This window comes from Bubalus kerabau, chromosome 7 (assembly GCF_029407905.1).
Source record: "Bubalus kerabau isolate K-KA32 ecotype Philippines breed swamp buffalo chromosome 7, PCC_UOA_SB_1v2, whole genome shotgun sequence".
Lineage (NCBI taxonomy): Eukaryota > Metazoa > Chordata > Mammalia > Artiodactyla > Bovidae > Bubalus > Bubalus kerabau.
Genome location: NC_073630.1, coordinates 117579802 through 117596495, shown reverse-complemented (window position 1 = coordinate 117596495; position 16694 = coordinate 117579802). Strand labels below are relative to the sequence as shown.

At 50.2% G+C, this 16694-nt stretch overlaps 1 protein-coding gene across 1 annotated transcript in view; it reads left to right on the top strand.

Annotated features, from left to right (window-relative positions):
• Positions 1-14937, top strand: part of GRPEL1 (GrpE like 1, mitochondrial) — a 249103-nt gene extending 234166 nt beyond the window's left edge. Inside the window, exons 2-5 of the mRNA XM_055589186.1 lie at positions 984-1065; positions 4302-4464; positions 6343-6424; positions 13825-14937. Coding sequence (XP_055445161.1) covers positions 1004-1065; positions 4302-4464; positions 6343-6424; positions 13825-14171 — 654 coding nt within the window. The 5' untranslated portion in view covers positions 984-1003 and the 3' untranslated portion in view covers positions 14172-14937. The remainder of the gene's footprint in view (positions 1-983; positions 1066-4301; positions 4465-6342; positions 6425-13824) is intronic.
• The last annotated feature ends 1757 nt before the right edge of the window (positions 14938-16694 follow it).

Genomic DNA, 16694 nt, shown 5'->3' with positions numbered 1-16694 from the left:
GATGCTGTTCTTGGTATGCTTTTCAGTCTTACTCTGAGAAAATTGGGCTTCCCTTGTAGCTCAGTCGGTAAAGAATCTGCCTGCCGTGCAGGAGACCCCGGTTTGATCCCTGGGTAGGGAAGATCCCCTGGAGAAGGAATGGCAACCCACGCCAGTATCCTTGTCTGGAGAATCTCATGGACACAGGAGCCTGGTGGGCTGCAGTCCATGGAGTCGAAAAGAGCCGGGCACGACTGAGCGACTCACACACTGAGAAAACTGAAGGTGGAAGAAGAGCGCAAACAAAACACACCACCCAAGTCTCCTCACCCAGCTCCGACGCCTCCGCGCTGGACCACAGAGGCCGCCCGGGTTTTGCGTTAATAAAACCCACAGTACCGACGGAGGCCCCCTCCGGCCACCAGTCCGCCCTCCTGCGCCGCGAAGTCGCCGGCAGGACGGGCGGTGACCGCCTAACGCTGTTTTAACCGACTTTCCCGGAGCCCTGCGGTCGCCCGTCCACGAGCTTTCGTCCTTGACCTATTTGCCTTTAGCCTACACTGAGCACCCAAAGTCTGGCTCGGTCCCAGGAGCTCGGGCTGGGAGGGAGAAAAGGACAAAAGCCCTGGCGTCTCGCCACCTCCCAGAGCAAAGAGTGCCCTGAAACTTCAGGTGCACGTACAGAAAGGGCGGGCCTCACTGGAAACCGCGCTCGAGAGTCTCCGCGCCACCTCAGTCCGCACTTCCGGCGCCCTCCCCCATGCTCTCTGTCTATTGGTTCTTCCCTTGACCACGCCCCCCCGGAGGAGTCTGTTTCCTTCACCTTTCACCTCAGCTTCACTTTCGGGGGTCTCTCAAGGCCTCAAACCCCGCCCACCGTCCAGGGCGGCAATTATTGGTGAATATGCCCTGTCCATCAGAGGAAGAACGGTGGTGGATTGGCTGAGGGGAAGCAATTGGGCGGGAGAAGCAAGAATAGAGTCTCGCGCATGCCCGGTGCGCGCACGCAGTGCCGGCAGCAGTCATGGCGGGTCGGTGCGTGCGGCTGGCGCGGCGCAGCCTCCCGGCTTTCGCGTTGTCTCTCAGGTAAGGGGCGCCGATGTGGGCGGCGCTGTCCCCGCTGACTCGGACGCGAGCCCTGCCCGGCTCCTGCCCGGGCGTCGTGGGGGGGCTTCCAGACGCGCGGCGCGGGCTCCGCTGGGTTCTCCTGTGGGGCCTGCCCGGCCGCCGCTCTGTCCCTGCTGCCCGCGGGGCGGACGGGACGGCGCCCCGCGCGAGGCGGCGGTGGCGAGCGGGCTCCTTCCGCCCGGCCCGAGCTTCCACCACCTCCGCGTGCTGCGGAGTCCGAGCACAAAAGGGCCGCAGCCCCTACCTAACCCACCGTGGGGAGAGCCGCTGACTTAGAGCAGTGACGCCGAGGCGGAGGTCACGAGGCCCTGCCCTCTCCTTGGCTTTTCCTTTGCCTTTTTTTTTTTTTTTTTTTAAACTTGCGGTTTCTGCCGTTTCAAAGTCCGGCCTCCTAACTTAGTTTAGCCCGTGCTTAGCGGACTGATGCTGAAGCTGAAACTCCCAGTACTTTGGCCACCTGATGCGAAGAACTGACTCATTGGAAAAGACGCTGGGAAAGATTGAAGGCGGGAAGAGAAGGGTTAGGGTTAGCATCACCGACTCAGTGGACATGAGTTTGAGTAAACTCCGGGAGTTGGAGATGGACAGGGAGGCCTGGCTTGCTGCAGCCCATGGGGTCGCAAAGAGTCGGACATGACTGAGCGACTGAACTGAAGTAGCACCTTCCACGTTGAGGGGAGCTTCGGGGAACCAGGTTATCTGTTAGGAGAAGCTGCTCTGGGCCGAACATGGGGTAGAAGCTGCGCGGAGCAGGACCCGGACTTTGCCCTCAAGGAGCTTTATTTAGTGATGGTGAGACGGTAAACGGGGACGAGGACAGGGCGAGGGGATGAAGCTGCTGTTCTAGCCTGATCCATTGTATAGACAGTGTGGGAACAAACCCACCTGGGGAGTCGAGTGAGGAGAAGCTGTTGGCTCAATTTGCGATTTTTGTAACTGGCATTGATTGCCTGGACTTGGGTGCGTGCTCAGTCGTGGCCGACTCTTTGCAATCATTTAGATTGTAGCCAGCCAAGCTCTTCTGTCCTTGGGGATTTTCCAGACAGAAATACTGGAGTGGGTTGCTAGGCCCGCCTCCAGGGGATCTGCCTGACCCAGGGATTGAACCCGCTTCTCTTATGTCTCCTGCATTGGCAGCTGGGTTATTTACCACTGGAGCCACCTGGGAAATCCAGTTGATTGCCAGGCCTGCATGCATTTCTGCCTCTAGGAACAGGTTTTGTGTAAGGAGGCTCAAGTAGGGGAGAGAGCAAATTGAATTGTGTGCGGAGCTCTGGAAGTAGCTGAGTTCTGGGAGCCAGTTCTGGAGCAAACCCAGACTGGCTGCTGCAGGAGGGCCTCTGCTGAGTAGAGCCGACGCGAAAGGCTGTGACTGTTACACCCAGACGCCAGGACAGCTGGAAACGAGGGCAGGTCACGGCAGCACACTCCGTCTTTAGATGGTTCGTGTTTCAGTCGCAGAAGTAAAAACAGCAGCATAAAGGCCACTGGTCTTCACCCCCAGGTGGTTGTTCAGCTGCTCGGTCGTGTCCTGCTCTTCGCGACCCCATGCACTGGAGCCTGCCAGGCTTCCTTGCCATCACTGTCTCCCAGAGTTTGCTCAAATTCACGTCCATTGAGTCTGTGATGCCACCCAACCCTCTTTTCCTCTGTTGTCCCCTTCCCCTCCTGCCCTCCATCTTTCCCAACATCAGGGTCTTTTCCAGTGAGTCAGCTCTTCACATAAGGTGGCCAAAGTATTGGTAACAGACTAGTGTATCCTTTTATTCTCCTCAAAATAGGATTTCTGGTTTGTGTTTATAAAACTGGGGTCATGTTCTGTGCATTTCTCTACGTTGCACTTCTTCCTGCACAGTACCCCCGTGGTGTAGCCAAAAGATGGCAGTCTAACACTGCTGTCCATTTGGTGGCTGCTCAGCATTCCAGACGGCGGAAGCCACGGTTTATCCCCCCATGTCCTTCTGAGCAGTGTTCTGTTTCAAGCTTTCCATCCTGGAAAACATCTGTACGTGCTGTCTTAAACACCCTTGTACACATGTTCTGTGTGCCCTTAGCTTTTCTGTTCACTGAGGCAGCTAGCTTTAATCTGGGGAGGAAATTGAATGTAGTTTATTTTCAGATTGGGCTGTGGCATACTTCAGAGCCCCACTGGGCCTGGTGAACAGATCCATATTTTTCATGAATGGCGCTGTGGCCTTGGGCTTATTACTTAACCTTTTCCATGTGGGGATCAGATTGGGTAATATCCCAAGTCACTCTCAGCGTTAGTTTTTAGAGCTTCTTGTGTTTTCCCCTGTACATAACCACCCCTGTGCTTTCCTGCCTCCATGCCTTTGTTCACGCCCTTCCTGAAGTGAGTCTGTCTTGTCTATTCCTGGCTCTGTATGTGAACTCTTGCCTGTTCTTCAAAGTCCCTCTGCCCAAATCCTTTCCCAGACTTCGATTTCTCCAAAGCTAGAAATACTCTACTCTGGGCCTCCCAAAGCACTTGGTTCCTCTTTGATCACTTTCAAACCCAAGTTAAAGTTCTGTGTATATAGATACCTTTTTGCATGACTTTGGCCACCTGATGCGAAGAGCTGACTCATTTGAAAAGACCCTGATGCAGGGAAAGATTGAGGGCAGGAGGAGAAGGGGGCAACAGAGAATGAGATGGTTGGATGGCATCACCGACTCAGTGGACATGGGTTTGGGTGGACTGCGGGAGTTGGTGATGGATGGGGAGGCCTGGCGTGCTGCGGTTCATGGGGTCGCAAGGAGTCGGACACGACTGAGCAACTGGATTGAACCGAAGTCGCCTGTGGGCAAGATGTCTGCCCACAAGGCTTTGTAAGGGACAGCAGCGCTGGACCTCAGCTCCAGTAGTAGCTCTTTCTTCAGCTTGTGGTGGGGTCTGGATGATCAGGAGTTGCTGAGGGGGAGGAGAAGGGGAGATTAGTGCTGTGGCCTTGGCGCGCTGACGTTTTGGTTTAGGCGTGTACTGCAGAAGACTCTACATAGACAGATGGCTTCCATACGCCACATGCAATTTGCCTTTATTGTATCTAAGACAAATCCTTTCTCCCCCATGTAGCAAGTAGTTTTAAATTACCTTTGATTTCCATCGTCCATTTGGATGATTTAAAGTCACCCGTCTGACTTTAACAAGCAGAAGAATCATGATCTTAATTTCTGTCGTGTGGACTTGCCTTCAGGTCTTCTCCTCGGCTTTTGTGCACAGCTACAAAACAGAAGAACAACGGCCAGAACCTGGAAGAGGACGCGGGTCAGAATGAACAGAAGACAGATCTTCCTTCCACGGAGAAGACACTCATGGAAGAGAAGGTCAAGCTGGAAGAGCAGCTGAAGGAGACCATGGTAAGGCTGTGGGCTCTTGTGAGGAGCGTGGTCTGTGGAACTCCAGGTCTGTCTCCTGGGGATGTCAAGATGGCCTCCCTGACAACAGAGGTGGAAGCCAGACAAATTCTGTCCCTGTTGGGTTCTAGCAAGTTACTGCTGAAGGAGGGATAGAACTCAAATCTGCTGTGACTCTGGTTGTCATGAGAATTATCTTCATGTGCTACATAGATTATATTGAATTAAGACTGAAAATGGCCTTTACAAGTGAGGAGTATTCAGTAGGACTTTTGAGCCTGGGTCTTTGGAAGGACAAAGGTGGGAACCAGAGGTAAAGTCACCTGGTGCTCTCCTAGGAATGTTGGAGGTTTTTGAACTAATTAGTAATACGGATTATGACCTCATGTGAAAAAGTGTTGTTCAGTCACTCAGTCGTGTCTGACTCTTTGCAACCGCAGGGACTGCAGCACTCCAGGCCTCCCTGTCCCTCACCATCTCCTGGAGTCTGCCCAAATTCATATCCCCCAAGTCGGTGATGCCATCCGGCCATCTCATCCTCTGTCTTCACCATCTTCTCCTGTCTTCAGTCTGTCCCAGCATCAGGGTCTTTTCCAATGAGTCAGTTCTCCGCAACAGGTGGCCAAAGTATTGGAGCTTCAGCATCAGTCCTTCCAATGAATATTCAGGACTGATTTCCTTTAGGATGGACTGGTTGGATCTCCTTGCTGTCAAAGGGACTCCCGAGAGTCTTCTCCAATGCTGCAGTAAAGTAGTATGGCACTCAGCCGTTTTTATTGTCCAGCTCTCACATCCAAATGTGACTACTGAAAAAACCATAGCTTTGACTGGATGGACCTTTGTCAGCAAAGTAATGTCTCTACGTTTTAATAAGCTGTCTAGGTTCGTCGTAGCTTCATTTCCAGGGAGCAAGCGTCTCTTAATGTCACGGCTGCGCTCCCCATCTGCAGTGATTTGGGGCCAGAAGACCGTGTGTCGCGGTTGCCATCGTATCCCCGCCTGTTTGCCATGAAGCACTGTGCTGGGGCTTTGCTAACCCCTTTGTTTATATGAATCCTCACAACAGCCCTGTGAGTCAGCTCTTAATACCCTTGTTTACAGATGAGGAAACTGAGGCCCAGGACTGTTTGGTAAACTTCCCAAGGTCACCTTACTACCCAGTGGCAGAGCCACGGTCTGAGCCTGTGAGACCTTGCTTTTAACTGTGGCACTAGAACCCCCAGAAAGCTGAAGGCAGTAACCTAGTGCCCATGAAAAATAGAAAGGCCAGGAGATGGATACGATTATAGGAAGAGTTGGTGCAAAATGAGGAAGATACAAGAATTCAAATGATTGTTACACAGTAAGTGTTCCAACTGAACCGTATCTGGGCAATATTAAAAATACCAAAGGTTCATTCCTGAGGTTTTTCCTCTTCTGTGGGGTAGAGGCCAAAGCTGTCTGCTAAGGGTGGTGGTTCTCCTGACCCTCTCCTTGGGGTGTGAGAACCAAGCCAGGTCAGCCCTTACCCTGGGTTCTAGGGTTCCCTTGAGCTGGAGATTCTGCAGAGGAATGACTGGTCCTTCCTTGCGAGGAACCATCAGAACCAGGGGAAACTAGCAGCTTTTCTTGTCCTTTGCTCAGCTGTACACAGAGTGAGAATGGCCTTGGGGGCTTATGAATATGTGACGCCTGGCCATCTTATTCCCCACGTAGTGGAAATAGTGGCACTGGTTAATTTACTTGTGTTTATTCCACAGTAGCTGTTTGTAATCCAGTCTCCAAAGTACTGATAGCTGTTGTTTGTATTTTGACTTGCACTTTATTATATCACATTTGTTTTCCGATGAATTTGTTCCAGATTTATTTCATGTGAATTTTTCTTCCTTTTTTTTTTTTAAGGAAAAATATAAGCGAGCTCTAGCAGATACTGAGAACTTGCGGCAGAGGAGCCAAAAATTGGTGGAGGAGGCAAAACTATATGGTAACTTTAAACACTACATGATATTGATCCTGGGAAACATGGACAAGAAAGTGGGGGTGTGTGTGGTCCTAGACAGCATGGTGGATCAGGTGGGGAGGTGGGGCGGCTGCTGGCTGCGTTCCTCCACTTGTTGAGATGAGTCAGCTGTTGCCTAGAAGGAGCAGAGCTGGCTTGTGACGCACACTTGTGGTGAGCGTGATTCCTTCCGTAGGAGAGGATCCTTCTCTCTTCCGCACAAGGACCTCAGTGTGAGGCTGCAGGTGCTAGCAGAGGTGCCCTGTGAGGCTCGGGTCCTCAGCTGGAGCAGCCCTGACGCTGGTCTCACTTGAGACCTCGTCAGTCGTTGCCTGTATTGACACCGTTGGATCCTTCTGTCGTCATGCTTCCCGCCTTGCAGTTGCGGTCAGTGAGGCTGCAGTGATTTGCACTGAAGTGGCGCTGGCGCCGAGGCCCGTCTCCCAGCCCCACATACGTTGTGCTGGTCACCCAGAAGACCGTCTGAGCACTTAGGGGACACAGCTTTCAGCCCCCTGTTCTGCACGCAGACCTGTAAGAGGTGAAACCCTCTGCCCAAGGACAGACCCAAGTTCAGCACAGAGAACAAACTTCTCTTTTTTTAATTTTATTGAAGTATATAGTTGGTTTATAATGTGTTAATTTCTGCTGTACAGCAAGGTGACTCAGTTATACATCTTTTTACATTCTTTTCCATTATTGTCTTAACATAGGATAATTAACTATAGTTCCCTATGCTCCACAGTGGTAACCTGTTGTTCATTCTGTATATAATAGTTTGCACTTGCTCATCTTCTGTAGAAGGTGTCACGGGTAATTTGATAGTGTGCATGCTCAGTCACTCAGTCGTGTCCAACTCTGTGACCCCATGGACTGTAGCTCACCAGGCCCCTCTGTCCATGGGCATCCTGGCAAGAATACTGGAGTGGGTTGCCATTTCCTCCTCCAGAGAATCTTGCCAACCCATGGATTGACCCAAGATTCCTGTGTCTCCTGCATTGGCTGGCAGGTTCTTTACCACCGAGCCACCTGGGAAACCCTGGTAATTTGATCGTGATCACATTAAATCTGTAGATTGCTTTGGGTAGTATGGCCATTTTAACAATGTTAATTCTTCCATGGAGAGCATGGAATATCTTTCCATTTCTTTGAATCATTTTCGGTTTCCTTCACTAATGATTTATGGTTCTCAGCATGTAAGTCTTTCACCTCCTTTCAGGTTTGTTCCTAAGTTTTTTATTATTTGATGTGATTTTAAAGGACATTGCTCTTTACATTCTCTTTCTGATATTTCATTGTTAGTGTAAAAAAATCCAGCCAGTTTCTGTATATTAATCTTATATCCTGCTACCTTGCTGAATTCATTTATTCTAGTAGTTTTTGTGTGGAGTCTCAGGGCTTTCAATAAGTATTTTATCATGTCATCTGTATATACTGACAATTTTACATCTTGTGGCTGAGACTCCCAATACTGTGTTGAAAAAGTTGTGAGTGGGCATCCTTATGTCATAAGTTTTTATTGTGAGTGGGTGTTGGATCAGATGCTTTTTCTTCAGCTGTTGAGATGATCATGTGGTTTTTGTCTTTTCTCTTGTTGACGTGGTGTATCTCATTGATTGATTTGCATCTGCTGAACTATTGTTATGACCCTGAGATGAGTCCATCTTGGTCGTGGTGTATGATCTTTTTTATCTGTTGTTAATTTCCATTTGCTAATATTTTGTTGAGAATTTTTGCATCTGTATTCATCAAGGATATTGGCCTGTAATTTTTTTTTTTTTTTTTTTTTAAGTAGGGTCTGTCTTTGGTTTTGGTATCAGGGTAATGGTGGCTTCATAGAATGTCTTTGGGAGTATTCCTTCCTCTTCATTCTTTTGAAAGAGTTTCAGAAGAATTGTTAGGAGTTCTTTCTATGATGGAATTCACCTGTGAAGCCATCTGGTCCTGGACTTTTGTTTGTAGGGAATTTCTTTTAATTACAGATTCTGTTCCACGTCTAGTTATCAGTTTGTTCAGATCATGTATATCTTGATTCAGTTTTGGTGGGCTGTATCTTTGTAGGAACTTGTTTTTGTCTTCTAGATTGTCAGGTTTGTTGGGATATAATTAATTGTTCATAATATTCTCTTAATGGTTTGTATTTCTGTGGCATCAGTTGTGATTTCTCTTTCATTTCTTATTTTCTTTATTTGGATCCTCTCCCTTTTCTTGGTGAGCCAGTTTTTTGGGGGGGTTTTTGTTTTTGTTTTTTTAATCTCTAGTTTCTCTCTGATCTTTATTTCCTCACTTCTGTTGACTTCAGGTTTTGTTTGTTCTTATTTTTCTAATTCTTTTAGGTGGTAAGTTAGGTTGTTCTGAGATTTTTCTTATCTCTTAAAGAAGTCCTGTATCACTGAACTTCCCTCTGAAAACCGCTTTTGCTGCATCATGTAGACTTTGTATGGCTGTGTTGTCATTGTCATTTGTCCCTAGGTAATTTTTAATTTCTGCTTTGATTTCATTGTTGACCCATTGGTATTTTAGTAGCGTGTTGTTTAATTCCATACAGTTGGGGTTTTTGTTTTGTTTTCATTTCTTTTTCTGTAGTTGATACCTAGATTCATGCAGCTCTGGTCAGAAAGATGCTGGAAATAGTTTCTGTTCTGTTAAAGTTGTCAAGGCTTGTTTTGTGCCCCAGTGTGTGGTCAGTCCTAGAAAAGGCTCTGTGTGCACTTGAACGTGTATTCTGTATTTTTGGATGGAATATCTTGAGCATATCAGTTAAGTCTGGCTGCTCTGTTGTATCATTTTGGATCTCTGTTGCGTTACTGACTTCCTGTCTAGCTCTGTCCATTGATGCGAGGTGGGCAGGAGAGTCTTCCGCTGTTGTATCCCATGAAGTTTCTCACTTTATGTCTGTAGCATTTGTTTTATGCACTTTGGGTGCTCTTGTGTGGGTGCATATATGTTGAGGAATATAATATCTTCTTGGATTGATTTTTAATATTATATAGTGTTTTTCTTTCTGTGTTTATAGCTTCTGTTTTAATGTCTGTTTTGTCTGATGAATATCGTGACCCCCCCCCACTTTTTTATTTACCTTTGCATGAAATAGTCCCCTCAACTTTCAACCTGTGTGTGTCCTTTGGTTAAAGTAGGTCTCTGGTAGACTGCGTATTGTAGTTTGATGTATTTTTGTTTTTTGTACTGTGCTTGTTATCGTTTTGTATTTTGTAAATCTAGTGTGCGTTGTTGATTTGTGGTTACCCTGTTTTTCAAGTATATTCAGTTCAGTTCAGTCGCTCAGTCGTGTTCAATGCTTTGCGACCCCATGAACCGCAGCATGCCAGGCCTCTGTGTCCATCACCAGCTCCCGGAGTCCACCCAAACCCATGACCATCGAGTCACTGATGCCATCCAGCCATCTCATCCTCTGTCGTCCCCTTCTCCTCCTGCCCTCAATCTTTCCCAGCATCAGAGTCTTTTCAAATGAGTCAGCTCTTTGCATCAGGTGGCCAAAGTATCGGAGTTTCAGCTTCAACATCAGTCCTTCCAGTGAACACCCAGGACTGCTCTCCTTTAGGATGGACTGGTTTGATCTCCTTGCAGTCCAAGGGACTCTCAAGAGTCTTCTCCAACACCACAGTTCAAAAGCATCGATTCTTCGGCACTCAGCTTTTTTTATAGTATGTTAATCTCTTTCTAGATCTGCTTGCTTTAGACTGGTGGTCATATAGGCTCAAACATATTCTAGGGGGAAAAAGTCAACGTTTTCTTACTCCTTCTCCACACTTTATGATTTTGATGTTGTCTTTTACATCTTTCCTGTTGACCCTTCAGGTGTTCATTGCGGTATCATTGATTTCACAGAATTTTTTTTTTTTTTTTAAATCTCTGTACTGGCTTTAGGTGATTCACTTTACAGTTGGGTTTTCTCTTGCCTATAGCTTCTTCTTTTCTACTTAGGGAAGACTTTTTTTAATGTTTCTTTTAGGATAGGTGTAGTATTGCTGTGTTAAAAGTACAAAAAGTTTCCTTGTCTAAGAAGTTCTTTGTCTCCTTGTAAATGATAACCTTGCTGGGTAGAGTTTCCAGGTTGCAGACTTTTCCCTTGCAGGCCTTTGACTGTGCCTTCCCCTCCCTTCTGGCACGCAGTGTCTCTGTGGGGACGCCGGCTGACAGCGCACGGGATCCCCTGTAGCTCACTCCCTCTTTTGCTGTCTTTAGAATCCTCTCTCTGACTGTTCCATTTTAAGTGATTTTTTTCCCATGTGGACCATTTTTAAAGTCTTTGCTAAATTTGTTACAGTATTGTTTCTGCTTTGTTTTTGACTTGAAGACGTGGGGTTTCAGCTCCCTGATCAGGGACTGAGCCCGCGCCTGCTGCGTTGTGAGGCAGTTTAAGCTCACTGGACCAGGGAAGGGCCCAGCCGTGAGGCATGCAAATACATCTGCACCGCCCCCTTTCTTTTCTGCTAGAATCCCTGTCATGTGTACATTGGCAAATTTTCCCATAGGTCTCTTATGTTGCTTTCATATTTTTTCATTTGGCTTTCTTGTCTGCTGTTCTGATTGGATGATTTTCATTATTCTGCCTTTCAGATTTCTTATATTGTTAGGAGAAACAGTTACTTACCATGGTCTTGGAGGGCTTTTTCTTCCTTGTGTGGGAGCCTCCCTGTGTAGTAGCCCGAGTGGGTCTATCATGTTTGGTGCAAGGCCTGCTTTTATAGTATAGGTGCTGCTGGGTGTCCTGGCCACTGTCCCATTGATGGGGGGTGTGACTGGTTGAGCGGGGCCTCCCCCCTGTGCTTGTCACAGCCCTGTCAGGGGAAGGATCTGCTCCCTCCTGGTCAGAGTGGATATCCCCCAGATCTGTTTTTGAGCTGCAGAGTGAGGTAGGCGGGAGTGAGCGCTCCCTCTGGGAGGGGAGCCACTGAACATGGCTCCACTGCGGCTGTGCACCAGGGAGCGTGCTGTGCGGTGGCCGCTGTTGTGTGAGCTTAATCGCGTCCGACTCTGTGGCCCTGTGGACTGACTGCAGCCCACCAGGCTCCTCTGTCCATGGGATTCTCCAGGCAGGAATACTAGAGTGGGGTGCCACGCCCTCCTCCAGGGGATCTTCCCGACCCGGGGATGGAACCTGCATCTCTTGCGTTGGCAGGCAGGTTCTTCACCTCCGAGCTACCGGGGAAGCCCTCCCATTGCCCGGCTCACAGGGTGTGCTGTCCTCACACTGCCCCAGGCCCCACCGCCATGTTCCCAGAGCTACCAATGCAGGCCTCCTGGAGCCCAGACCACCAAGCCCACAGATTCAGGCCTGAGTAGGCCGGGGCCGTCCGAGCCACGAGAGCACAGTCCCCTTGGATGTCCCACAGATGCTGCTGAGCTTACAGGTTGGGCGACAGTAGCGTGGATCGCATAGCCGCGTGTGTGTGGGGGTGAGCGGCCTGCGCTGGCGGGCTCCCAGGGCTCCGAGAGGCCGTGCTTAGCAGGAGGCTGCTGGGGCGGGCCCACCTTCCCTCCACGGGCCCTCTGACCATGGCGCCTCACTGCTTCTGCAGACGCGTTTCGCTCTCGGATGCCGTCACCTCCGCTCCTGTTTTTCTTCCTCTTCTCTGGTCATCCCCTGCACTGGCTGTGTGCCTGCTGCCCTCCAAATGTCCGTGTTCTTCAGGCCTCCCCTCACCACCCCCCACTGACTCGCCCTCCAACAGGGCTGAGTGGTGTCCACACACAGGTGAGCTGCCAGTTCAGACGTTTCTTCCCCATTCTAGTCCTGGCTGTCTTTACCTGGACGTCTCAGAGGTATTTTAAACTGAATTCTCCCCTTTGCTTCCCTTCCTCGTTTGAGTAAATGATACCGTCGCGCACGCAGGTGTTCAGGTCAGGCATCTGAAACTACGCTCTCCCCCCACGCCCACTCCCTTCCAGCCCTGGGGGCGGGGACGGCTGGACTCCGCCCACTGCCCTCCCGCCACGTCCTCCGCTCTGTCCAGGCCAGCTTCAGCTCCCGTGCTTCTGCTCCACACCCTTGGCAGAGTGGCCTCAGCTCCCCTCCACTCAGTCCACCACCCCACCCGGAGCTGTCAGCTTCTCTGGGTTTGTGTCTTCTTGGTGGACTGGCGCCCTGGGCTCCTGGAATGCTTGGCTCAGTCCTGACACTGAGTCCACACCCCAGGCTAAGTAAGCTATGTCTCTGAGGTTAATCGTCCTCAGCACTCACCAGGGCTCCATCCTGGAAGCATAATTGGTAATTGTATGTCTCACTGTGGCGATCGTGCGCTGCATGTCGCAGACCAACACTCCACGTTGGCAGATGTTTGTTTCCCCAGCAGCTCACACAAGGGGTTTGTCCTTACTAGATGCTCACATTTTTATTGGATGGGTAGACTTTTTAATTTACAGCAACTGGGTGAAAATACTGTGTAAAACAAGGGAAGCTGTAAACAAGCGTTGCCTTTTTCAAAGTGTAGAGCCTTTGAAACTTGAGAAGACGTGAGCGGGTTGTGCTGGAGCCTCGTTTCTGCGCCGCGGGGGAGGGGGACGGGCTGGCCCAGGGGGCGCCTCTCGTCAGCCCCAGCTTCCTGCATTCAGCATCTGAAGGGTTGTCTTGAAACCACAGACGTTTGCATTTATATAAAATTTTTTAAACTGTTACCTCTTCTGTTAGATCAAGGCTTGTGTCCTGGTAACTCTGGCCTCATGGTGCCAAGTAATGGTAGCGTGTATCGAGCACTTAGTGCTCTGGGTGCCGTGAGCTGCGTGACTTCCTGTCCTCATAAGCTCGCCGTGTGTCAGCCACTGTTGGCCCTGTGCTGTAAGCAAAGCAGCCTCAACCCAGAGGGGTTCCACACAGTCCCAGGGCCGTCTGTGACAGCCGGGGGTGTGGCTCCAGGCCCCGAGCTGGGCAGCTGACATGGGGCTGACGTGCTCGGGAGTCTATGTCCTCTTGGTCTCGAGCAGGACTGGGAGTTTTCAGTCTGGCTCTGCAGGTTTTCAGCTCCCTGTCTTTACACCTCATTGGCTTTTGTCTAAACCTCAGGAAAGTTTTTTGTTTAATCCAGCCCAGTGAAATTCTAGCACAAAGTAGTGATTTGAAAAAAGGTGACAGAAGGACTTCCCGGTGGCTCAGTGGTAAGGAATCCACCTGCCATTGCAGGAGACACGGGTTCAGTCCCTGGGTCGGGAGGATCCCCTGGATGAAGGGAATGGCAACCCACTCCAGTGTTCTTGTCTGGAGACTCCCACGGACAGAGGAGCCTGGTGGGCTGCAGTCTACGGGGTCACAAGAGTGGGACACGACCGAGCGAGTGAGCACGCACACGTCACATAAGGAGGGATTGTTCTGAGCTGCCTGTGCAGTCGATGCGGAATGCAGTGACGTTCTCCCTTACCTTACGCAGGCATCCAGGGCTTCTGCAAGGACTTGCTGGAGGTGGCAGACATCCTGGAGAAGGCCACGCAGTGTGTCCCGCAGGAGGAGATTCGGGACGACAACCCGCACCTGAAGAGCCTCTACGAGGGGCTTGTGATGACTGAGGTCCAGATCCAGAAGGTGTTCACGAAGCACGGCCTGCTCCGGCTGAACCCCCTGGGTGCCAAGTTTGACCCGTATGAGCATGAGGCGCTGTTCCACACGCCGGTCGAGGGGAAGGAGCCGGGCACTGTGGCACTGGTTAACAAAGTGGGCTACAAGCTGCATGGGCGCACCCTGAGGCCCGCCCTGGTGGGGGTGGTGAAGGAGGCTTAGCAGCCCGAGGGTGTCAGCGCTTTGTCGTAATCACTCGCTGACTCTTCCGGGGCGGGTTCGTCTTTTCTCACCTATGAATACTCTTGACCTTTTCCTAAACCTTGATGCAAGGCTTTGGTAACCGGCGGCCCCACAGAAAAGCCAGCCAATTGCACAGCTGCGTTAACGAACTGGAATACGGGAGTCTGTCTGTCCGTTGATTTTTAACACATGTTCCACGTGCTTACAGAGCAGGCTGATGGGATACTACTGGACTCTGGGGTATCACGAAAAACACTGTGTCTGCCCAGACTCTGGCGACGTCAGTGTTTGAAGTAAATAAAAGGCCTTCAGGAATCCCGTCTGCTGGCTGGCCGTGCCGGCTGCTCTGTGTCCCATGCGTCTCACTGTGGCCTGTGAGCTCCTGGGACGCTTGGCTTTCACTCGGGCAGTGGAGGGGACTGCTGAGGGAGGTTTATGACGCCCTTGGTGACAAACGTGATTTGAGCTCCTTATAATCAGTAACTGCCTGCCTGCCTGCCAAGAACAACCACGCCTCTCTACTTTGCCCGTTACTGAGGGTGATGGAGTCAGTCACCGTTGTCCTGTTTCGTTTGCCTTTGGAAATGTTGAAATCCATACCCAGCTAGTGAGTGACCAGTGACCTAAAGGTGATTCCCCTAGTAAGACGGACTTTCCTAGAGAAACCTGAGGACTGCGTGCTTGGTATATTTTAAATGTTACATTTTATTTAAGAGGATTAAAGCCCTGATACTATTTTCCTACATTCTGATAGCTGTTCTGTGTGCTTTGATGGCGGAGATCCTCACGTTAAGGACAGCGTGACAAAGCCTTCTGGGTCTCTGCTCAGACCCTGCAGCTGTGTGCCTGACACCCAGATGTGTTGGCTCGTGTCCCGGAAGGGCGAGAGCCTTCCTCCAGGCCTCCCCCTGGCTGGTGGCTGGCAGCCGGTGCTGGGGGCAGGCCTGGGTCCGCCCACAACCGTGAGGGGACCACGGACACTCGGGAGCGGCACCGGCAGAGGGACACGACCGGCAAATGCTGACCCTGTGATTCTCCTTAGGACCCTCCTTTCCTCACGCTAAGGGAAAAAGTGAATGATAGAGCCAGAGAAAAAGTAACCTCCCACAATCTTTGCTTCTGAGGGGTACTTTAGGGACTGAAGATCAGTTACATCTATTTACTGCATAAAAATGGGGGGCACACAAGTTTGAAAGGTACAGGTGATAATCCCATTATTAAAATTGCAAAAAAAATTTACCCTTTTTAAGTTGCTTTAAATTATTTGGTCAAAAGCACAGCCCAGGGATTTCCCTGGTGGTCCAGTGGTTAAGAATCCACCTCCCAATGAAGGGGACTTGGGTTTGATCCCTAGTTGAGGAACTAAGATCGCACATGCCACAGGGCGACTAAGCTACAACCAGAGAACCTGTGCTCCGAAGGAAACGTCCCGCTTGCAGCTACGACCGGAGGCGGCCCAATAAATACATGTTAACAGTATATAATGAAGGCGGTAGAGCTCCCTGAGGAAACCGCGCCAGGGGTCACGACCGGCTCTACACCGTGGCTGTGGGCACGCGGTTTTGCCTCTGGATGCATCTGCATGGTGAGCGTGGGTAACTGTCACGCTAGTTTCTGTGAGTGTTCCTCCCACCCCTTTTCAGCTGGAGCTGCACCTGCTAAAAGGTGCTAAACCCAGAGATGGTCTGGCTTCAGTGTGAACTGTTTGCGGTTTCACTCATCCACGGTCACCACCAACAGGAAAGCATTAACTGTGTCCATGCTGACACCGCAGTTAGGCCTGTGGGCTGCACCCGAGTCGGGTTCCCAGGTTTCCCTAACTGGCCCAGATCCGTTGCTCCGTGTAGGTGATGGAGCCGGCACTGTCTACTCACCACAGACTTGCGCAGCCTGGCTCCACGGAAGGTCTGGGTGTTTCGTTCCTTTCTGGGAAGGAGCGCTGACCTGAAGGGCTTTTCTGCTTAACAGGAAATCTATTTTAACTCAACAGTTTGGAGGGAAAACAGGCGCGACGTCCAAGAGCCACACTGAGACATGTCACAAGCTGTTCCCCATCCTGATTCCGAGACTGCCTCGCACCATCCACGAGACTGAAAGCTGTGGCTCCAGGGGCAGGCAGTAAAAAGCAGGCGGTCACACTGTTTGGTTCTCAACCTGTTTAATGTGTAAAAGGGGAAAAAAGAGGCGCTAGGCAGGGTTTCGGTCTGAATACATTCTCAGAATGCTGGCCATCCAGAGCATCATTCTGAACAGCTGATTATCTTCTGTGACTCGAGACTTTCAGTTTTGAAAAGACCTAATTCCATGGGATCATGGTGACTCATTTATCATAAGGATTAAATACAGAAATTTAAAGGCTCCAAGCAAACAGCAGGGGCGGGACTAATGCGACAGTAATAGCTGGAGTTGATGGGGCAAGAGGCAACCAATCATAAAATTACTTTTCCCTTGTAACAAAGGGTTCACACTTTTAACATAAATTATACATTCATTATGGTGTTT